Consider the following 23,890-nt stretch of genomic DNA (forward strand, 5'->3'; position numbering starts at 1 on the left):
AGAATCGGCCTACTGGATTTGCTAATTCCTCTGTTACGAGCACAGCACTGATACTACTCTGACTGATCCTGCTCATGTTTTACTTCCTCAGCAATTGCTTTTATATTTCAAAAAAATTCTTTCTGGGTAAATGTTTGTACGCACATAGATAAAAGATAACAGTGAAAGGGAAACAGAACATTTTTTTTTACTTTAGGCAAACAGTGTTATGATCGGAGTCCCAGAGTTACAGGCAGATGTAGGGAAAAAGCTCACTGGGATAAATTTTTCAATTTTCCACACTGGCCTTCCTATGGACTCTAAGTGGAATTATCAATTTGTGCCAAATTATTAAAGCATTTTGAGCTATGAATCCATGTCCAACAGATACTGACTTGAGATTGCTCAAATATTTCTCATACACTGGCAGAAAGAAAGAAGGCTCTTATCCCATTAGTTTAAGATAGATTCAGATTTCATAGCTGAAAGGTTGACATGCACACTTGCTGTGCAGCCTTACCACCTTTATTGCTAATTTTGTACTTCACACAGGATGGCACAATCTTAACCAACAAACTGTGATTCGGACGAAGAATGTTAGTTTTTCTTAACATTCTGTTGGAAGCAACAGAAGATATGCCAATTAAGTGGTTTATTGCAACACAGGACTTGGGCCCGCATGTATACTTGATGATCAGGATGCGGGGTTTGATCCTTCTGTTGCTCCTGTACACCGTGGCCAGAGTTATGGGCTGATAGAAGAGAAGAGACAATTTACTGTTGATCCCCAGGTTCAATGTAAGCATCTACTGAGACTGTCCTGGAGAGCACAGCATTAATGTCTTTGTCAATGACACATTTATTTTATGAAATGTCAACCGATATATCGTATCTACTACAGTAATTGTATACACCAACTACATAAACTCAGTAAAAAAAATACTTTCAAAATAACTTACCCAGATACATGCAGAAAAGCAGTCTCCAATATTTACTGAACATGCATACATTTTGGATCCTTAGAGCTGAAATTTAAAATAAAAATTTATGCAGCACGCTTCAGAAAATGTGCCTTGTTCCAATGAGAATATTACAGAAAAAGAAAAAATGAAAGATGTGCAGCAAATGAACTAGAAATCAAAATTACTTAGGATTTAAGATTTAATGAAAAAAAAACACTTTCAATATTTGTGAAGTGAAAAATCAAGTTTGATACCTTAACATTACAATACAGGTAAATATTTCTTTAAGTCATTTTCCTTATTGGTATGTATCGGCAATAAATGCATATTAAAATACCACCACCAAAATAACATTACCATTTATTATAACATGATATAAAACAGAATGTGATATGGACACTGCATATTAACATTTGCAAGTAGCATTTTATAATTATAGGCTCTGCTCATTGTACGCTATGTACACAATGAACATAATTACACTTTTTACACACAATGGGATACTGGAAAGTAAGCCCTCTACATATTGCTTTGCATTTGAGCTATACTGGAGCTGGAAGCTTGTATGAAAAGTTCACGAAAGGCAGAGAACATAGGGTAACTATGAAAACTTGACTTTTTACATTTGCTGAGAGCAGTTTGACGGTAACTGCAAACATTACAACATTAAGTATAAATAGTTACAGCAGATGGTATTACCAAGTAACAGCATTAATCTGCACCAGTACAATGGCATTGCAGTCATTGAAAGTAGTAAGAAAACAAATATGAAACCACTTTCTATTGTATACATAAAACATTTGTGAACTATTTCATATAGGATATGGCCACAGTTACTAGTAAACTGAAAGTCAGGCATTAAATCAAACATAATACACAATTCAAAATGCAAACAAAATTCTGACGTATTAACCAAATTAAGACCCTATTCACCATAGATGCTAATGTACCGTGGTCTCCACATATGGACAATTTAAAAAGAGTAAGTTAAAAAACTGCCATGGAGCAATCATTCTCCTGAAGTAAGTAATATATCGGCATTATATCCAACAAAAAGGTATTTCCTATAAGGAGTGTTTAATAGTGAGTCAAGTGTCGCTGCCAGCACTTGCTTGAATTCTTGTGCTCTGGTGCACTCCATTTCCACATACAGAAGCTGACCTTTGACCAAAGTCCCACAATACTTCCGAATGCAATCAAAGTCCTTCGAGTCTCAGCCTTGTGTAGATGTGTATGATTTACCTGTGGCTACAGCCTGAGCTGCATTGTCAAAAAGAACATTTTTTTTCAATGAAAAGTTCAGTTCAACATACACCAAATGATCATCATAAACACACACAATTAGAAATTTTAGCCCAAATCAAAATGAGTATCAGATTATAAGCCTTATATTTCATAATTAAAATCTCAGCAATGAGCTAGTCATTTTTATTTAACAATACCCTTAAGTTTTTTTAAAAATTCAACTTTATTAATTTGCTCTTTTCAACATCGGCTGGGTCCCAAGCAGCTACCATCTATCCCACCATGCACCTGGTATGAGCAGTAATGTAACATTTAAAATAGATTGTGATTTCCGAAGTTGCTGAAACAAATGGATCCTGCTGCTGAAAGATGCTAATAAGATGCTAACTGATATTCCCTTCAGTTTAAATTGACCGTAGTCACATTTATGGCATACTGTTCCTTTAAATAATTTTACAGATAGTGAAGAACGGTATACAGGGGACTGGATGACAAATGAGGTAGAACACTGTCCCTTCATCCTGAACTCAATTCTAGCCTAGAATGACAGGAAGACAATTTCCCCTCTGTGATAGCTGTAGGGGTCTTACATGAAATTAGTTTGAGCAGCATGAACCATAAAACCACGATAAAAAATTGCCCACAATTTAGCAAAGATTAATTTAAAAGAGGCCATAAGGATGACTACTGTGGCTAGTGGATAAATTCACAATGCTATAAACAGAGGATGCTCTTCTGAGATTTGAGTTAAGGCACAATGTTAGGACAAAGTAAATGGGAGTTTATTTTGCATATGTCTACCAAATACCTGACCTAGGAGTACCCAAAAGGGAAAAAAGTGTTTCATTCTTTAGGACAGAGATCCTTCACTTTGAAAATTCCCCACAAGAAAGGAGATCAGAAAGCAAGACAACCTGCATTGCTCCAGTGTGTCTCATTGTCAGAGGCCGGAGAAGAGACTCACTTAGTGGAGACATTTTTTTAAATAAATGGGAACAAAAAAATTGATTAGCCAACTATTACCACTGGTGGTTATTGGTTTGCGTACCAAGTCTTCTACTGTCAAAAGCCATTTTTGTTGAAGCCAACAGACCAAGCAAATTGCTATGGAGGAGAAAGGAAGATTTTTTCCCTCACTGTTGGACAAAAAGTTGAATGGCCTTGATGTTGGTAAGTTTATCAATTTTCCAGACATGCACCAAATACCTCTTGGGGGCAGGGGCAGAAGAACAAAAATCAAACTGCTCAATGAGAACTTGCACTGAGAATTTAGCAGGACAAGGCTAAGGCAACACATTGTAAGTTAAAACAAGATGAGAAAATATTGCTCACACATTGTTTATGGGATGAAAATAAGTAGTAAGTTGACAAAACTATTGAAATAAATTAAGCTTACTTTTTTCTAAATCACACACACATAAAGTGAGATCCTTCTGTGAGCTGTGGGTGTGATGGAGATGGAGATGTAGGGGACTGAAGTGGAGGAGACAGACTTTTTTCTGCGAAGAATGGTGAATGTGGGGAAAAAACAAGCACAACATTTTTAAAAAACTGACAGCCACTTAAGACCACAATCAAAAGCACAAGAAACAGTTTACCCAGCTAATGTTACATTTTGCAGACAATGCAACCTTAATGTCAAATAAACAATATTGATTTTTACATTATTTTTAAAAGCCTGCACAGTGACAATACTTGAAGATGCAAAATTTGACAATACATACTTTAAAAACATATAAAGCTATGACTGTATTAGTTAAGATCTCTAAATTGTATTTCAGTCTCTAATTTTACAGTACTTGGACAAAGAAACAGAAGCATTGTTCACTCACGTAAATCCCTCTGTGCAAATTACTTACAGCTAGTGTGGTGAAAGCCACTGAATAAAGAGTCAAGAATTCATAGAAAGGTGGACAAACATGAGCATAATGGAAAGCTAAAACAGTCTGACTTTCTAAAATGCAGTACTAGCACAAATGCGTTTCATTGCTATTGTTTAGTACTAAATAGATATGCACTATTTGAGTGCTGTCACACTTGTTTTTGAATCACAAGAGTTTGGACATATTAGCCATGTTGCAAAGGTTATTCCTTTTTTCCCACTGGGGGGATGTGTACACAGGCACAAATGGAAAATAGTCAATATAGCGTCAGATAATGTTATCTTCAAGTTAACTTACTGAGGATACAAATCAGCATTTGTGTGTAATTATTGACAAAAAAGAAACTCAGGAAATATACCTCATGAAGTGAGAGAAAATGTAATGCAATTTTTTTTTAGGTTAATACATTTTTTTGGATTAACTTTTTACACACCAAGATTTGAAATGTCTTTGGCATCCAATGTCAAATGCTTCCATAATAGAAGCATCGCAGATCAGAGGCAAAGGAAAACTCAGAATCTGACCAAAGTCAGAAAAATACCACCAAAGGCCGTCAGCTCTCACTGATTTTATTGTACAAATGTGACCTTTTCACACATCTCATTACTAAAAAAATAACATCAATCAACATACACAAATGAGTTCACAATCTGTCGCATCCTTTCTGATGACATCTTACTCGTAACATGTCTCCAATGTTGGCAGCTGTGCCTACGGACCAAATGACATTTCTAGTTTTCATATCATCCTCCTTGCGGCTTCTCGTTGGCAGTTTAGCACCTATTAATGCTGAGTTATGGGAACTTCAGCAATGTATTAGAAATTATTGAAGCTACAGGTTATTTGGCACAAAATGTTTTGACATGTGGTGCAATACAGACTGTTCCTTCCAAGCCTATGTTGTAACAAGATCTGGGTATAAACCAGGAAGAGGGCACTCATCAAATTTGGTAGAAAACCCCCAAAAATTAATTTTTAAAACTACTGAAGGAACATTACTTTTTATGGACCTATAAGGGCACGAATTCACACATTGAGTGGAGCACTGCGCACCTGGGGCCCATATTGGGAGCTCAAGAACATACCTCTTCCCCACAATTTTATGCCCATTAATTTTAATTGACGTAAAATTGGGGGTGAAGGTGCAAGTGTCCCAATTCTGAAACGTACTTCCGCCAAGGCTTTGCGTTAAGTGTGTGAATTTGTAAAATTACCACCATGGACTGAGCATGGGCACTTCCAAAGGGCACATTTTCAAAAAGACCCACTGTCTGAAAGCAAAGCAAATCTAGGTTTTTAAGTCCAGCATTTTCAAAGCTCTGGTAGCTCCTGAACAGATGACAGGACCACGCAAAGAAAAATCTCACTGCTTCTATTGGGGCAATGATTGAATCCAAAATGATTCTGAAAGTCTGATTACAAATTTTGAGAAAACGGGAAATTGTTGTGCCTCTCTGTCTTTCAAATCTTTAAATCTTCAATATCATTCTGACAGCGACACAAAAATCCACAAACTATTAACAAAATCTGAAGAGCTTGGCCTGTTCCAAATGGTGATACAACAGGCACAGCATCACAAGCTAAATCCTCTCAGGTTGGTGACCTGGCAATACTGATGTTTTGTGATGGCATCACGCGTTTCTGAAATTAGATTGCTTACAGAATGTCAGTATATAAAAAGGAGAAATAGCATACCACAATAAAACAGTGCAAATGGTGGCACAATGGAGCAGTACATTGTTGAACAAACTGCAATACAAATATTCCTTTTGAGAAGTAAAACAGGGGGAGGGGGAAGACAACAAATTGGTGGGGGATTCTTTTCTGTTCCCCCCCTAACATCTGGTTCCCATACTAAGTCCGGCTCATTGCCTCAGCACCACTCCCCCAGTGCATCTGATCCATTTTCTAGCTGCTTTTGTAATTTTAGCAATACTTCCCTCTCCAACAGGGGATTGCTAATAGCAGACAAGGTTAACCTTGCATTCATAGCACAAGTGGAAGGGTTGTATTACTATAACTGGTATCGTTTGTTAAAAAGGACTTTTTACTCAGGTTAAGGGGGCTGGGATAGCCCATTCTCCTAATTACATTCTCTTGCTTCTCTCATCAGAGGCAGAAACAGTACATGCTGAATTGGCAACTGCCAACGGTGGACGGCTTAGGACCAAAATAAAGGCACAGAGAGTGGGTGGGCAAGATGGGGAAATAGGAGATTTCATAACCTGCACAGAAGTGTAAGGGCTGAATCTGGGATGGAAGGGCAGATAATAAGACTCCCAGAGCAACGGTCAGTCTACCACATAGTAACAAGGCACAGATTGCCCCCGACTAATCCCTACAACTTTCCAATTTCTGTAAAGGAAATGCCAGTTAAAGGCGATTCAGCTGAAGCATTCAGGCAAAACTGGAATGAGTCAGTCAGCCTGATTCACTCACGCTAATTATACTGTTTCAGAGGAGCAATGAGTCCTGGGAGCAGGTCACCTGACTACTTGCATTCTCAGTTAGGAAATGGCATTTAAAGCATTACAGAAGACCATAAGGGAAAAGCTTTGAAAAAAAACTACAATAATTTAGTAGCCTAATTAGTAGATCTCTGAACTCAATTAGCAAGCTAAGTTAAAGAAAGAACTTAAATTTATATACCACCTTTCATGACTTCAGGAAGTCCCAAAGCGCTTCAAAGCTGATCAAGTACTTTTGAAGTGTAGGCGCCGTCATAATGCAGGGAAATGCAGCAGCCAATTTGCGCACAGCAAGGTCCCACACAGTTAAAATTCTCAAGTTTTTGCTGTCTGATGAACGAGATGAAGCTTGCGCTTTATTTGTTTAAAGCCAGATGCTCAAAGGCGATGCATGTGCACAAGTAAGAAACTGACAACCGGGATAATGGCTGCCACATTCCTGTTTGATTATTGACGGTAGCTTTAGAAAAATCCAGTGTCCTTCCCTTCTGTTCGCACCCCCCTCCCCCCACTGTATTACTACAGGTCGTTGTGAGAACTCTATCTCTCAAAGCGGTAGCCGAGATGGCACAGCATTTCAACTGCTTTTGGCTGAACGACAAACAGAAGCAGGTCTTTCTAAGAGCTAGGGGTGGGAATCAATCTCGGAAAAGACCACAACAATACATTGTTGAGACTTTCACTTGATGGATATTTGAGCACTATGAGCACTCTTCTGAAAGAGTAAGGGTACTTTTTCCTTTTTTAAAAAAAAGAAAATTAAACATAATACTTTCAACTGCTAGTAAAATAGTTGCACTTGGAAAAAACGATTTTAAGTTGCATTTAAATGAAACATCTCTATCTATACAGTAGCCTAGAAGAATTATGTTGGGAGTGCATTGTCATATGCATACATAAATAGACTTGTTCACAGCCCCAACCACTAGCGCCACAGTGGAAAAGGAGTACAGCCTAGAGCAGGACACAGAATTTTTATATATGCACCATAATAATAGCTGGAGGACAGCTATATCACTAATTTGACCTTCAAGGTTGCCAGATTACAGAAGAGCTTGGATTGCACTGCGGTCCAATGGGCAAATCAGTTTTTCTGTGACCCACTTCACGTGCCAGCAATTTTGCGTCAGCAGTGCTGATTAATGGCATTTTAACTTGTGAATATAGAGGCCAGAAATCCAGGTAGAGACACCACCCGGGAGAACAGGAACAGTCCTGGTGGCATTTCATGAGGATACAGGCAAATGTGCAATAGTTAAAATAACAGTCCAGAAATCACTCCCTAAGTAACAGAGGAGCTCAACAGCGCGCTCAGTTTTTAGTGGTGAATTGAAGGATCAGGTTCCGGCCAAGCGCAGTGAAACGCGGAAATCCAGAACTTGCTCTTAGTGGTTCGCTGGTGATACGACAGCTTCAACTTAAAGGGTCCCTGCACTCTGCAATCAGAGAAATCATTGAAAAAGCACCAACTTGCTTATTTGTCCAGCTGGTAAGTAACTAATTATGCCACCAAACAGGTACGCTTAAAAATACCAGGTCAAAACTAAGTTTTAACAGCCCGGTAAGTCTTAATGACTGCCAAACAACTAAAAATTAACTCTTAAAAATGTGGAGTCTCATATTACTCCTTATTTCAATAGTTTTTGGTAATTCAACATTTTTTTTTTACTTCTCCCTTCTGTCTAATTTAATTCAATTATTTCTTTGGCTTTTTATAAAAAAATATTAAAATTTTTATTTATAATGACATCCAGAATGAATGAAGTCTGCTTGCCTGCTTGAACATTGCAGCCTGAATCTGTGGGCGTAACTTCTCTTTCTGACAGATTTTGTGGGCGTGTCTTCTCCTCACAGAAGTTTCCAGCCGCGCGGCAACTCACGCTACTCAGAGGCTGGGTTGATAGCGCACAATTTTTAAAAAAACGTTCAAATTCAAGCAACTCGACACCACAGAGCCCACAGTAAATATTTTCATTAATTTAATTCGCAAGAGGTGCAGTGAGCGTGGCCTTGCCGCCCTGCACAATTTCTGGCCCAACATTTTGAAAGGAAAAACAAGAAATTGGAATATAATCCCAATCGAAAAATGTTTGAGGGTGTGGATGAACAGTGAGACACCAAGAAGTGCAAATACCTATCTCCTTGAAGGTGCTAGGGCAGGTAGGTAATGCTATAAAATAGGCCAATATCATAGAGTTTCATAAATAGGGTCATCGTTGAGCAAAGAGCTAATGATAAGTTAGTATGAGGCAACAGGTCACAGTTAGAATACTGTGCACAGCTTTAGATACCCATTTTTTTTTAAATAGAAAGGGCCTTAAAGCAACAGAGAGTATACCTGGAATAAATTCTTCAGGATGATACCAGTGATGAGACACTGGGACTATTCCCAGAAGAGCAGGGAAGGCAAAGTGGATTTTAATAGAGAATTTTTAAAATTAAGAAAGAATTTGATAGGATAAACAGGGAAAGACTTCTTTTGGGATGTCAGTATTGGGGGGTCATCAATTTAAAATGGTCACAGAGTGAGGAGAGGGGTTAGGAGAAATTTCTTTACACAGAGTTGTTGGAGCATTAAAAGGGGATATTGATGCCTTGGAGAAGGTCTGGAAGAGAGCAATCAGAATGATTCCCAGTCTTACCTATCAGGATTGGGACTTGTTTCAGTGAAGAACCATAGACTTTGAGAAGATATAATTGAGGTTTTTAAAACAAAGAAAGGAATAGATTCTGTCCAGATGGATACTGAGATAGTTAAGAATGGAAGAACTAAGGGGCATGAGTATAAAGTACAAAAGAAATACGTTAGGTCAGATGCTAGAAAGTATTTTTCTTTTCCTAGCGAGTCGTCCACCTCTAGAAGAGGTGCTAAATCTGGGCTCAATGCGGTTGTTGAAAAGATTGCTGAAGGAGTTCCTGAAAGTGGAGGACATCTCAAATTATTGAGATGAGTTGCTGTAGTCTCCTGGAACTTGCTTGATTGCCTTTGAGGTTTGAGGGGAACTTTTCGATGCTTTTCCTTAATTGGCCTCTTGTTTTTTTCTTTTGTTTGACTCTCTCCCAGGAGATTGAGAGACTTGGGTGGGAGGGGGGGGGTTGAATAAGTCGATGTTGCATGTGGGCTGCACCATGTCTGGATGGGATGGGCTTGGTCTTTCCTGTTTGAAAGTTTGTATACTGAGTAGAGATGAAAGAATGGCAGCAGGGCATTCAACAAATTTGAGGGGATTATAAAGTCCAGAGACAACAAAAGGGAAATGTGGAAAAGATAAAAGGAAGAGAACATGCAATAAGCATGAAAGTAAAACAGAAGAAAATTATGATCGACAAAGATAGGGAAGAAAATTAAAAGCTTCATGGAAAAAAAAGTGAATTGGTTAGGTAGCAGATTGGAAAAGGTACTCTTTCAATCCTGGATTCTGGGGTTGGGGTTGAGTTCAACTCTACAGCTCCATGCTGTACCTGACTTTAATTTTTATTTTTCCAGGAGTAATCAACCTGTGCAACAGCATTCTGAAGGGGGCAGTGAGGACTGACTACTTGCAGTCTTTCAAAGAGATACTAGATGCATTTAGGAAAACTACAATGTCACAGCAGAAGAAAAGTATGATTTTGGGTAACAACAAATGGTTGAGGCCTCGCCTAATTGCTAGAGGGGCCAGAGAGGGATTTTCGACAGGAGTGCGAGGAGGAAGGATGGGGATACGGGTATGAGTCCAGTGAGAAGTAAGGCGAGTGATTGCCTTTTCTCATCCTGAGTACATAAAATATCATACAACATGGTGCTGTCAGAGTGGAGAGAGAATATACATTAACCCACTGTCACTCTAACCTTGGGACAGAATGTACAAGCACAGACTAGAGAAATGAACTGAAGTAAAATTCAGCCTGATTTCTTACAATGGAACTGCAGACCTACATATATTTAGGTCACTAAAATTGCCATGTATGCTAAAACCAGAAAGCAACCATATACAAAGCCCTGGTATCCTAGTGCAGTAAAAGTGATATAAATATTAAAATCTATATGCATTTTGAACTAGCATTAAATGAATACCATAAAAATACTCTAATATGGGAAGATGACTAAATTAAAACATAGTTATTGCAAAGCAGTAGACTTATTTGGTACTTCCTCTTTAATATCTATCCTAAGGTGCCCTTGGTACAATAAAACCACAAACTCTATAGAACCAAAGAGTCAAGCATATTGAAAAGATTAAAACCTGGTACTTTTGTATCACTATGTGCTGTATTATACCTTTACAGATTCAAAAGTTAAGTTTAATAACCTGTCACAAGCTTGCTTCTTCTTGGTGCATCTGTAGCTAGTTCACTGGAGATATTAATCATCTTTACTCCTTCCTGAGCATTTTCCTCATCAGTGCTGATCTCGGTTTTGTGGTTAACAACTGGGGTCACTGTTTGCACACTAAAAGAAAAAAAAATCTAGTTAGGAGAAAACTTCATTGCAGTTCAAAGAAATGAGTAAAGATTTTTGCCAACTTGAGGGCTTTCATTTAGATACCGAGAGTGTGAATAATTGACAAAGCAATTTGCCAGTTATAAACCACTGCAGCATTTCAGTAAATTTATGATATGCTCTTGAACTAAAGAGAAACCCATTTTCTTCATTTTATAACAAAGGTACTAAATGGAAAGCCAAGGACATTCACCAATGAACAGGTCAATAATACTGGTTGTAAAGAATAAAATGCATTGTCAAGAAACATTTAAAAGAGACCAACAGTGGGATAAGAAGTTCAGCAGATATCTGCATAAAAGCCCTAATTAATCAGTGAGACAGCACCTTATTCCACTGCTCATTATTGCAGATTCCGTTGCTTTCTAAATTAGACAGAATGGTGCTTTTAAAACTCTGCAAAGCTCTTTCTTTCCCAAATATAGCACAGGCCTCTTATAATGGAGGCATTTATATATGGACAACTTATCAGTCATAAGTGGTCATCAGTTATATCCTTTTGGTGCTTAAGTGTCCTTGCCATTAGGTTCTGATATTAGTTCTATAATCGTATGCCAAAATCAACTGTGATATCTGGTGTAACGCACTGGGAAGGTTCTCTGCGTGCATTACACTTGATCCTGTAGCAGATCCTGATGCATAAGTAGAGTTCATAGAATCATACAGCACGGAAGGAGGCCATTCAGCCCTTCGTGCCTGTGCTGGCTCTTTGAAAGAGCTATCTAATTAGTCCCACTCCCCCTGCTCTTTCCCCGTGGCCCGGCAATTTTCTCCTTTTCAAATATATATCCAATTCCCTTTTGAATCTGCTTTCAGGAGGGCATTTCAGATCATAACAACACTTCATAATTTTGAACACCTCCAATAAAGCTCCCCTTAATCTTCTCTGCTCTGAGGAGAACTATCCCAGCTTCTCTAGTCTCTCCACAGAACTGAAGTCCCTCATCCCTGGTATAATTGTCGTAAATCTCTTCTGCACCTTCGCCAAGGCCTCAGCATCCCTCCTAAAGCGTTGCCCAGAATTGGGCACAATACTCCAGCTGAGGCCTAACCAGTGATTTATAAAGGTTTAGCATAACTTTCTTGTTTTGTACTCTTATGCCTCTGTTTATAAAACTAAGAATCCCGTACGCTTTTTTTTTTAAAAACAGCCTTATTGACTTGTCCTGCCACCATTAAAGATGTGCATTTTATTTTATTTAGTTATTTGGAGCAGGAGCAAGTAGATTACAAATCAACTGTTTGCAGCAGTCACTAGATATCCAATTAAAACGGCATCAATCTCAAGTTTTAGGAGGAAAGGAAAGGATTTGCACCTTTCATGACCTTAGGACGCCCCAAAGCGCTTTACAGCCAATTAAGTACTTTTGAAGTGTAGTCACTGAATTTTAAGTAATTCCCTTACCGTTGGACTCTGTTCCTTTGGTTTGGAATTTTCAATTTTGTCCAAAGTTGCTTATCATATAATGATACAGCACAGAAGGAAACAATTCGGCCCATCGTGCCTGTGCCGGCTCTTTGAAAGAGCTATCCAATGTGTCCCACTCTCCTTCTCTTTCCCCTTAGCCCTGCAAATTTCGCCCCTTCAAGTATTTATCCAATTCCCTTTTGAAAGTTATTCTTGAATCTGCTTGCACCACCCTTTCAGGCAGTGCATTCTAGATTTATAACAACTTGCGGCGTAAAATTCTTTTTTCCTCATGTCGCCTCTGCTTCTTTTGCCAATTACCTTAAATCTGTGTCCTCTGGTTACCGACCCTTCCGCCACTGGAAACAATTTCTCCTTATTTACTCTGTCAAAACCGTTCATGTTGTTGAACACCTCTATCAAATCTCCCCTTAACCTTCTCTGTTCTTAGGAGAACAACCCCAGTTTCTCCAATCTCTCCACATAACTGAAGTCTTTCATCCCTAGTAGCATTCTAGTAAATCACCTCTACACCCTCTCCAAGGCCTTGACATCCTTCCTAAAGCTTGGTGTCCAGGATTGGCCACAATACACCAGCTGGGGCCTAACCAGTGTTTGATAAAGGTATAGCATAACTGCTTTTGTACTCTACGCCTCTATTTACAAAGCCTAGGATCCTGTATCCCTTTTTAACAACCTTCTCAACTTGTCCTGCCACCTTCAAAGACTTGTGTACGTACACCCCCAGGTCTCTGTTCCTGCACCCCCTTTAAAATTGTACCATTTAGTTTATATTGCCTCTCCTCATTCTTCCTACCAAAATGAATCAGTTCTCACTTCTCTGCGTTAAATTTAATCTGCCATGTGTCTGCCCATTTCACCAGTCTGTCTGTCTATGTCTTCCTGGAGTCTGTTACTATCCTCCTCACAGTTAACTATATTTCGAAGTTTCGCGTCATCTGCAAACTTTGAAATTATGCCCTGTATACCCAAGTCCAGGTCATTAATATATATCAAAAAGAGCAGTGGTCCTAATATTGACCGCTGGGAGACACCACTGTATACTTCCCTCTAGTCTGAAAAACAATCATTCACCACTACTCTCTACTTTCTGTCCCTTAGCCAGTTACGTATCCATGTAGCCACTGCCCCTTTAATCCCATGGGCTGAAATTTTGCTAACAAGTCTATTATGTGGTACTTTATCAAATGCCTTTTGAAAGTCCATATACATAACAACAACCGCACTACCCTCATCAGAACTCAATCAAGTTATCAAACATGATTTGCCTTTAAAAATCTGTGCTGGCTTTCATTTATTAACCCATATTTTTCCAAGTGCCAATTAATTTTGTCGCAGATTATTGTCTCTAAACGTTCCCCCACCACCGATGTTAGGCTGACTGGCCTGTAGTTGCCGGGTTTATCCCTCTCCCCTTTTTTGAACAAGGGTGCAATTTTTGTAATCCTCCAGTCCTCTGGCACAACTCCCATATCTAAGGAGGATTGGACGATTGTGGCCAGAGCCTCCCCAATTTCCACCCTTACTTCCCTCAGCAACCTAGGATGGACCAGGTGATTTTTCTACTTTGAGTACTTTGAGTACTGCCAACCTTTTAAACACCTCCTCTTTATCTATTTTCATCCTATTCAATTTCTCTACCATCTCCACCTAAACTGTGACATTAGCAGCATCCTCTCCTTTTGTGAAGACAGATGCAAAGTACTCATTTAGTACCTCAGCCATGTTCTCTGCCTCAAGATCATCTTTTTGGTCCCTAATTGACCCCATCCTTCCTTTGACCACCCTTTTACTTAAACCAAGGTCTGATACAGGTGGAGCAGGTTGCAGTGGTAACTTGGACATTTGTTCTCTGTTGAAGCAGAAGAAAAAAAATACATGTACATATATCTTTCTCTTTGCCAAGTTTTTTCCCCACCTTCACTCCAACTTTCTCACCATGAATCACTGCACTCCACTCAAGAAGGTCGGTAGACTACCTGCCCCCAAGGCTCTGCCAATTGAAGGTGGTTTGGTCCACACTCCAGTTTTCCCTTTTGTATATTGTGGTAGGTAGTAAGCCTGGCTGAGCATCTTAGACTAGTTAAAACTGAACTCACTGCATGGAGAAATGCAACAAAGTCTTACTGCAGCATACATTCATGCCATTCAGCAAGCATTACTTGAATTAAATAGATAAAAACATAATTCCTCTTATGACTTCTTTCCTTCCCTACATGTCAACCAACATCATACCTGTTTCTGTCTTTTATCCCAAGAATATTCTTCTGTTCATCCACAGTTCCATCAGGACTTAGCATTTCACACTCAGCTTCAACGTACCTTTCAGACATGAGCACTTGGCTTGAGAACTAAGGAATCGTAAAAACAAGGAAATAGCTTTAAGGATGACAAAATGTGTGTTAAAGGTTTGCTATTTGTCAAAGACACATGAACTACAGTGCACAGGAGCTAACATGAAGTGGTGGAGAGTGTTTTCACACCTTTAAATGCTCACAGACTGTGTTCCATACCTTACTGCGTCAAAATGGAGGTCAGGCAAAGGAGAAAATGGAAAGTGGGGTGGAAATTCCTTTACGGCCATTTTCTGGCCTGAAATATGCGGCGCCCTAACTGGGAGGCCCAGCATCGACGCCAAATTGGGCCTCGGGCCTCAGGCCTCATTATTATTTGAGCGAGTTGCTGACATCTGTCATGCCTCCACTGGCAGCTTGCCCTTTATTAGGCAACAAATGTCAAGCCACTTGCCTCGCCGGCAGCGGCCCAAAGGTAAGTCCCGGGAGGTGGATTGGAGTGACAAGGGGGAGGGGGGAGGGGGTGGGGGCAGCGATCGGGAATACTGTGGAGTCAGGGGAGCTTTCCTGACTCCACAGCAATGATTTTTGGTTTTATTTTAATATAATTTATCGGCCACTGAAGAATCATGAGTGGAGCAGGCCCATCTCATCCCGATATCCAATGTAAGGGGCCTAACGCCGGCTTTAGGCAGCCGCCAGGGACATAAACAGGTCATTCAACCATCAAGCATGAGCCATCTTTTCTAATCTCACTCTCCTGTTCCCAATACCCTTTAAAATTCATTTTTCTCAATCAACTATCTAATTCCTTTTTAAAAGAATTTATCCACTCTGCATCAGCAACAGTTTGTGCCTGATAATTTCATATTCCAACAACACTCTGTAGACATAATTTTTTTCTGATCTTTAATTATTTATGTGATTGTCTTAAAATTGTACCCGTAAAATTTTGCCGACCAATGGAAACAATCACTATTTGCCTATCTTCATAACCCTTCAAAATCACGAAGGCCTCTATTAGGTCACTCCCCAACCTTCTCAACTCCAGTGGAAAAATGTTCAAACTTCTCAAGTCCCTCTTCGTAACTGTAACCTCTCATCCCTGTTAACATCCTAGTGAATCTAAGCTGCATCTTTTCCATTGCTTTTATACCTTTCAAATCATGACATGCTAAAAATTCACACAATACCCCAATACGTACTCAGTGTGTGGTTTCCGCAGAACATTTGAACTCGGCTACAGTCTGCGGAGGATGCAGAATGAAGATGACAGGGACAAATATGGACTGCATAGTGAACTGTACTCACATCTTTTCCACCTTCCAATTTGTGCTCATCCAGGTCAACGTTCTCTTCTTTTAAACGAGCAATTTCCTCTGCTGCAGTTTCTCGATGTTGATCACAATTATCATTTCGAACAGCAGCTTCCAACTCTTTGATATTACTTTCAGCTGTTCTGCTTCTGTGAAGCTGAAACAAGCAACATCTTTTAGAGTGGTATGGTAATGTGGGTAGTGTGGTTACAGGATTAGCAATCCAGAGAACACGAGTTCAAATCCCACCATGGCCGTTTGAAAATTTGAATTTAGTTTAAAAGAAATCTAGTAATAAAAAGCAGTAAAAGTGAGCATGAAGCAGTCAGATTGTCTTCAAAGCCCAACTAGTTCACTAATGTCATTTATAGAAGGAAACCTGCCATCCTTACCTGGTCTGGCCAATATGAGTCCCACACCAACGTGGTTGATTCTTTATTGCCCTCTGAAATGGCCTAGCAAGCCACTCAACCGCTAGAAGGTCCATCACCATTTACTCAGGGCAACTAGAGGGCAGTAAATGCCAGCCTTGGCAGTGATGCTCACATCCCAAGAATGATTTTAAAAAAAAACTAGTTTAAAAAAATCCCTCACCTCAACTTACTATTCTTTCTAAATCGTCCTAAGTGTCCTAAATTCTGCATTTTTGACAAAACTGTAATTACGTGAACTGACAAATGTGAATTAATTAAATTTAATTTCCATCCAAAGTGAAGATAAATTAAGAATTTAATATATATATTATATATTATAAAACACACAATGAAACTTCACTATCCTGAAAAACTAACTGCTAAGTGAAGTTTGATTTCAAGCATAGGACCAAAAAATATTTCTACTTTCATGTACACATACTTTAGTGGAAGCTACTGACCTATACTGCAACAGCTGCTGCTGCTAGGATGATCTATCAAGTCTCAGCAGGAAGGAGACATCAAGAACAAGAGAGAGAATGCGACTATTGACTGCAGGCATACAACAGCTTAAGTGAAAGAACAGCTTAAAAACAGTTTGCAGAGGGGGACAGTTGAAGAAGAGTTGGAAACCAGAACAAGGGAGAGTATTGCCACCTTGGTTGTAAGACCTCCTAGCAGCTGACCGAAATAAGCCTGACAGCAGGATACACTTAACTCTAATTCATAGAAGGCAATGGCACAAGATCTATAGAATGGGAAAAGATGATGATACCGGGATTTCGTACACCGATACTAAAAAACCCCACAAAATGTTACAATTGACATTTTTACACTGCATTGTTAACTAAAACTTAATTTATCTGATGCTTAAGGTATTGCTTCACATAAGCAAATCAGTAAAAACCTGCACAGCAGTTCAATGCTTACTGTACTAACTGAACTGAGTTACAATGCAGCTACTATAAAACTGTTAGCATGTTTTTCTCAGGCCTTTTACATACAGACACTGAACTTAAGCAAAATGCAGAACTCTATGGTGCAGGTCAAATTATTTATGCGGCTGGTTTGGGAGATCCATTTGTTCTGACCAACATTTCACATAAGGTCTAAAGATTTTCTTTTGCAGTCCCAAAGGCATTGTGTGAGACTTGTAATTTGTACTTTGTAACAGTGTACAAGCTGAGCACATTTGTGGGTATCCCAACTGCATCACAACCATAGCCTCAATTGTAACTTGTGAAAATTCAAAATTTTTCAATAATTAAAAAAAATACTTGGGCCACTTAAAAGGGCTCCCGGGATAAGCATATATTTAACTGTGACTACCCAAGGACAAATAAACAAAGGATACTCCAGGGAAGGAGTTTTTTCATGTAAAATGTAAAATGGCTGCCTCATTGAACTGCACCACTATGTTAAACCTTTCTTTTAAAAAAGATTATTTAATAAGCACAACTCTACATTTTTTGAATAAGGTCTATGGAAGAAATAGGACTTATGGAGTAAATAGCATTTTGTCATTCCTACTTTATGCTCTTTATTCTTCTTAAGAAAGAATAGTCTTTCAATTATGACCAGTTTTCCAAGAATAATTTTTTTTTCCAGAGATAAGAAAAAACAAGGGATGCAATTAAGAGAAATATCTTTTGGGGACAACCATATAATTGTAAATTTTATTTTTGGTCATCAGTTTTCAAATATTGTGACTTGTAGAAATGCACCTGGAAACTGCAAACAAACTTCATGACAGAGTGTGTTTAGTTAAAGATACCACAGGGAAATTGAAACTATTACATTTCAGAATAAGTTATGATCACCGTCATTAATTGGTTGTATTAAATGCTCTGCTGTAACAGCAGGCAACATCAGTTTATGGTAGTTTCCTTGCTGGAAACAGGATTGATGACATAAGGACTTCTAGCATTTTTCTATCCAGCTCAAATTAAATGATTGGAAAAATTCAGCACAAGTCCTATTCAGCGCTGCAGCAGTTTGGCTGTTGTTTCATAATGTGGAAATTTCAGCGAGACCAAAAATTCAATTTTTAACAAAAGGAAAACGGAATATCAAAATAGCAACCAAATATTTTGATTTATATTTATATTGTTTTAGCCATACATGGACTCCAGCAAACAATTCCTTTTAAGAGCATTCCTTCCGTGAGGACCAACCTTTGTCAAAATGAAGCTGCTGTTAATTCTTCCATCCACTAATCCCCAGCTGCGGGGGTTTAAACATCACCTTGCAGCATGACAAATTCTTACTGATGGGCAGTCTTCCAAATGTTTCGCTTTGGGTGAATTACCAAAATTCGGAGTTACAAATCCTTATTTCATTATATAATGTGGTATAAATATGTGAAGTGCTTCAGTGAAAGGAATCCTGTATTTTGTTTCATAACTGTCTCCAAACCGATCTCTTTTATGATCAAAAAATTAAGTGTGAAGGAAGTCTCTCTTTTGAAAAGTGCCCGATTGTTGCATGGGGCCAGCTCTACTTTCAACAACCACATTTAAAAAAAAGCACATTGTGAAGGGCCCAATCTAGTTCAAGTGTTTCAGTTTCTTTGAAAAATAAGTAAGCAACAAGATGGATAAATGGAACAGCTGGTCATCATGCAGAAATAGGGAATCCTGAAGAGTTCAGCTGAAAATTTGATATAAACCAAAATAAATTTCCTGGGCAAAGAAAGTTACGACATACTGGCGAGAAACTATGTCTGATTTAATTCCCACAATTAAAAATGTCTCAAGAAGCATTCAAAATGTCTGAGTCATTAAAGGGCATTGGTGATGTGACTAATTCAGTTGGAAAATGGCATATCCACTGATGCATTCAAATGGGCGTCTAAAACCAATTGCAAATTACTGTATTGTTTGACTACACCACAATTCATGATGATCATTTCAATGTCTTAAAATTCTGCAGTGATCATTCTGGCTCAGTTATGTAATAAAGCTAGGTCACTTTTTTTTTGAGTTAGTCAAACGTCTGGTTCACATGGAAACCCATCGCTATGTTCAAGAGTCTCCAAACGAAGTTACTGAAAAAATCCACATAAGTAGAGATCATGTTCTTCAAATATGGAATGCTCACTGTCTGCCTATTTACCTATTTCCAGAGAGCTTAGGTGCTGATGAGCACAGCCAAGGTGTAGAAATTCCCATGTGTGTATAGGGGTACTGAAGTCTAACCAGTTCATACTATGCACCCTACCAATACAGAGCACAGGTAAGCTTCCCACTACTTGTTCAGCCAGGACCACTCTACCTATTAGGACTTGGGCATGCAGAGTTATCTGGAGCAGAGTGGGAAGAATCCCACCCACCTCTGACAGGTCTACCCCTCCAGGTTTCACTCGTGAGCCAAACTGGCTGGTCAATCATCCACCAGCAATGGAGTACTGTGAACATGCCTGTTTCGGGGGAACAGATTACCGAGTCTGTCACAGAGGGTTCATTCACTCCTCAATCGCCATCCAGCATGTCATCTTGGAGCACCTTGACCCCAAAGAGACACGCTCATCTTCACTCCCCCCACCCCTCCCTATAGAGGATGTCACTAGTTGGTCGAGCCAAATCATATGCATGCACCTGCAAGAAAATAGAGCCTGCTAATTATCTACGAGTCTTGACAGCCAATTTATTATGTGGGAATACAGGTGCTGGTAATGGTTCTGCTTTTGCCATTTTCGGCCTGAAACGTTAACTTTATTTCTCTATCCCTAGATGCTGTCTGACCTGCTGGGTATTTCCAGCATTTTCTGTTTTGATTTCAGATTTCCAGCGTCTACAGTATTTTGCTTTTACTGTGGCATTTTTAAAACTTGATTGCTGGGAGTGGGCGAGAAACATGCTTAGGTGGAACATCCTGCACATTCTTTTCTAATTCTGACCAGAACTAATATGGAGGAGAGCCTAGTGATTCAACTGGCCAGCCAGTACACTTGCAGATACACACAGATGGGTGTGAGGGCTCCTGAATCCCTCTCATACATAAAAGTTAAAATTAAAACTAAATATTTTATACCAATAAATTGAGAAAAATTTCGTCCGCCATTCATTTATGCTTTTACAAAAAATGCACAGAGCAGCATCTCTAGAATATTCCTTGCCACCCCCCCACCACCCCCAAATCATTTCCTCAAATGCAACAATTGAACTTACTGAATACTTGACTGCTGGATGAAGTGGCTTTGTCTGGCTATTTTCTCTCGACAGGCTCTTTGCCGGTGATTGATCTTGCAGAGTTATCAAACTCAATCCTTTCCTTTTATCTTTTAGAGAAGTTTGCTGATGGCGTTTTATCCTTTCAAGCTGCTCCTCGACACTCATTCGAGGTCGTGGACCTTCTGCCAGGAAAAGCTGCTCGACTGCGCTCCTTGGCCTTTCCTGCAATAATAATACTCCTCAGATTTAACAACAAATATACTGTTTTTTGGGAAAAACATAATTCCTTACTTTTTGTGAACCAGTAACTGGAGCTTCTATTGTGCTTCAATTTAATTTTGTCAGAATCAGCAAGCACTGCTCCCGGCCCAGCCTTTTAGTAGTGCCGCAGGACACCAATGCTATAGGGGGTGAGCTACCTGTGCACATGTAATTCATTCTCAATCACCAAACTGATCACCAAATCCACAGAAACTGTCAACAACTAACATTTCGTATATCACCCTTCAAATAAGGAAAAAAGTCTCAAGACTAAATAAGTGAGAGGAAAAACAGTTGAGCTCTTGCAGAATGTGACCGTGGAGTGCTCAAGAACATGGTTTTGAGGAGATATAAAGGCAGAAGGTGGTAGCTGATGTGCTATGTGTATTTGGATTTCATCTCTACACCTGTTGGAGTGTGCCTACAAGCTCTTAAGAATTGTGACTATTTGACTGATAAAAATTACAAGAACCATGTGGCTCTCAGTGTTAGTTGGTGAAGAACTTTAAAAATATCATTTTCGCTGGAGGCAAATATATTCTATGACTAAATAAAAAACAAAAATTACCCAAGAGTTACACTAAATTGTAGAGTGCTGCACTTCAGTTCACAATATTCTCATATAGTAGACTCCTTATACATACCACATGAGGTATAGCTCCATCCATCTTTCTATGCTTTCTTAATGTAACATAAGATGCAATTGTGGAAGATTCAGGCATTGGAGACTTGCTTCGAGGAGGAACTATACCAACTGGAAAAGACAAACCTGGAAATGTATGAAAGTGCTGTTCAATAAATAGCTTTAAAAAATACCTTAACATGCATCCTACGCAATATACTGAACATAAAATGTACTTGTATTGAAGAGACAGTACCTCTGACAATGTAGCACTCTCTCAGTATTGAAGCTAGACTATGTGCTCAAGTCCTGGAATGGGGCTTGAACCATAACCGACTGACTTCGCGGTGACACTGCAACCAACTGAGCCAAGCTGACACCAAAAAGGGATACTTTGGCGTGTCACTTGATTCTTTTGTAGGTCAGAGACATTTTGCAGAGCATTCCCTCGGCAGATTATGCAGGGTATCGTCCAAGGTGGGGCATATTAGGCACGTTCTGTGGAAGTAACAGACTTCATTGGCCAAGCAGCCAAATGTTTCTTTTTGGATCCAATGCTCTTAACTGTAAGATATTCTCTTCAACCCTGTTGTACAGTATTGACTCATTTCCTACAAGGCATCAGCTGATCAACACATTGGTGCCTCTTGTTGTAAACCATCAAAAACAAACTAATCTAAGTAAAAATGGTGAAAATCAAACTACGATAATGAATGCTGAAGTGTTTAGGGCATACATTGGAAGGCCACCTTATTTACTATTACACGGCCATGCGGGGGCACGCAGAAACCGTGGGGAGACCCGTAACTAGTGCGGAGATGCTATGCCTCAGGACAGGAGGGACCTTGGTTTGAATCAACAGTGTGCCGTGTCCTTGACAACTAACTGGACCAAGTGGCATAGTTTTGTCACAACTGCTTCAGCCAGTTGCTGGAAGAAAGCAGTGTGGCAAGAACAACATTTCAGAATTTGCAGCTTTAAAACACCTCAGTCATAAAAGTTGTCATTTGGATTCTTTGATTATTAACTAGTAAATGTGTTGGAAATTCACCTTTGACAAATTATGAGTTTGATACAGTTTACACTCAGATATTTCCCCCTTTTCCATAGGACTATTCTTACTGGTGGCATAAAGACCACTTAAGTACAGGTTTCTTGACAGGAAATGCATTCTTCTTACTGACTAATTGAGTGAACCTCCCATGAGGACAGGCTCTCTTACTGCTTCTCATTTAGTAATATAGTTCTCCCACTTCCCCAACATACGATCCTTCTCAGATAGAAGAACAGAACACTCGGTCTGTAGACATCAGTATTGCTCCTTACTTCACACTGGGTCATTTTAAGTTGTGTGAGAAGGAACTCCATAGGCAGGTTCTCCCTTCCTCCCACTGATCAAACCAGAGAAGCATCCAAGTGTAAGTACCATCAAGACTAAGATCTTAACTCTGAATTCCTATTGAGCGATTGTTGAGATGTAATTATTGGGACACCCTTTCAATGACAACTTATTGAAACAGACCAATGATAAATTCTAACATTAAAATGTTAGAATGCCAATGATTTAAATATTTCAACCTATTGTCTTGACATCAGTTTGGATGCAACAATAAAACTAGATTACAGTGAAATGGAATTAAAAACCATTAGCGAGAAAGCAGATCTACAGAAGAGCCACTTGATATCAAGACCTAACAATATTAATTCAAACTTGAACCAGTTTAAGATTATCTGTTCATAAAGGACATAGAAAGTAATCCTCAAAGGTGTTAGCCATAGACTGGCTTCACTCAATTTGAGCATGATCAAGGCCAGGTACGAACATGAGGACATTCAGGTCAGGTGCAATCTGGACACATGAATCCCAGTCTCCAAATACTACAACTACCTTTAGATGTGACATTTTCTTTGTCAGGCACCACTTCTGACTTCTCATCCACATTTGATTCATCAACCTCTGTGACAGTTGTCAGTTCTGGTTCACTCTTGTACATTCGATAATCAGGACCCTGTAGTTGTAAAGTATTTATTTTTAAATAGATTATTCGCCTAGCAAGTCTTTAAGCTCTCTTAAAACTCAGTTAAGTTCTAATGTGGGCCAGTTGTTTGAAAAAGAATTTTAAACCATAGTCCACAAATAAAAATAAGGAAAATTGCATACATTTCCTTTTGTTTGGGTAACATTGTTTGATATAAGAATCAAAAATTTAAATAACTTCTCATACATCTTAAAAAAAACCAAATAATTACAAAACTTGCGTACAAACACAGCTATAATTAGTATTATCATCTTTCCAAAGGGTCACTCTGCTTTTTTCCGATCTTAGGTCAAATATTTGATATTTGACTTCTTATTCTGAACT

General features: G+C 39.0%; 1 protein-coding gene across 5 annotated transcripts in view; it reads right to left on the reverse strand.

Annotated features, from left to right (window-relative positions):
• Window positions 1–1,180: 1,180 nt before the first annotated feature.
• The window catches only part of plekha5 (pleckstrin homology domain containing, family A member 5), a 268,257-nt gene continuing 245,547 nt past the window's right edge, over window positions 1,181–23,890 (reverse strand). For 4 of the 5 annotated variants that reach the window (XM_068004742.1, XM_068004741.1, XM_068004743.1 and 1 more), the window contains 8 exons: window positions 23,416–23,536; window positions 21,550–21,674; window positions 20,642–20,866; window positions 16,055–16,216; window positions 14,685–14,800; window positions 10,830–10,969; window positions 3,583–3,685; window positions 1,183–2,201 (listed from right to left, as the gene is read on the reverse strand). In XM_068004742.1, coding sequence (XP_067860843.1) covers window positions 3,594–3,685; window positions 10,830–10,969; window positions 14,685–14,800; window positions 16,055–16,216; window positions 20,642–20,866; window positions 21,550–21,674; window positions 23,416–23,536 — 981 coding nt within the window. In that variant the 3' untranslated portion in view covers window positions 1,183–2,201; window positions 3,583–3,593. Of the gene's footprint in view, window positions 2,202–3,582; window positions 3,686–10,829; window positions 10,970–14,684; window positions 14,801–16,054; window positions 16,217–20,641; window positions 20,867–21,549; window positions 21,675–23,415; window positions 23,537–23,890 lie in introns of all 5 variants that reach the window. The other variant, XM_068004746.1, reaches the window with a different exon arrangement.

The sequence above is a fragment of the Heptranchias perlo genome, chromosome 24 (assembly GCF_035084215.1).
Source record: "Heptranchias perlo isolate sHepPer1 chromosome 24, sHepPer1.hap1, whole genome shotgun sequence".
NCBI classification, from domain to species: domain Eukaryota; kingdom Metazoa; phylum Chordata; class Chondrichthyes; order Hexanchiformes; family Hexanchidae; genus Heptranchias; species Heptranchias perlo.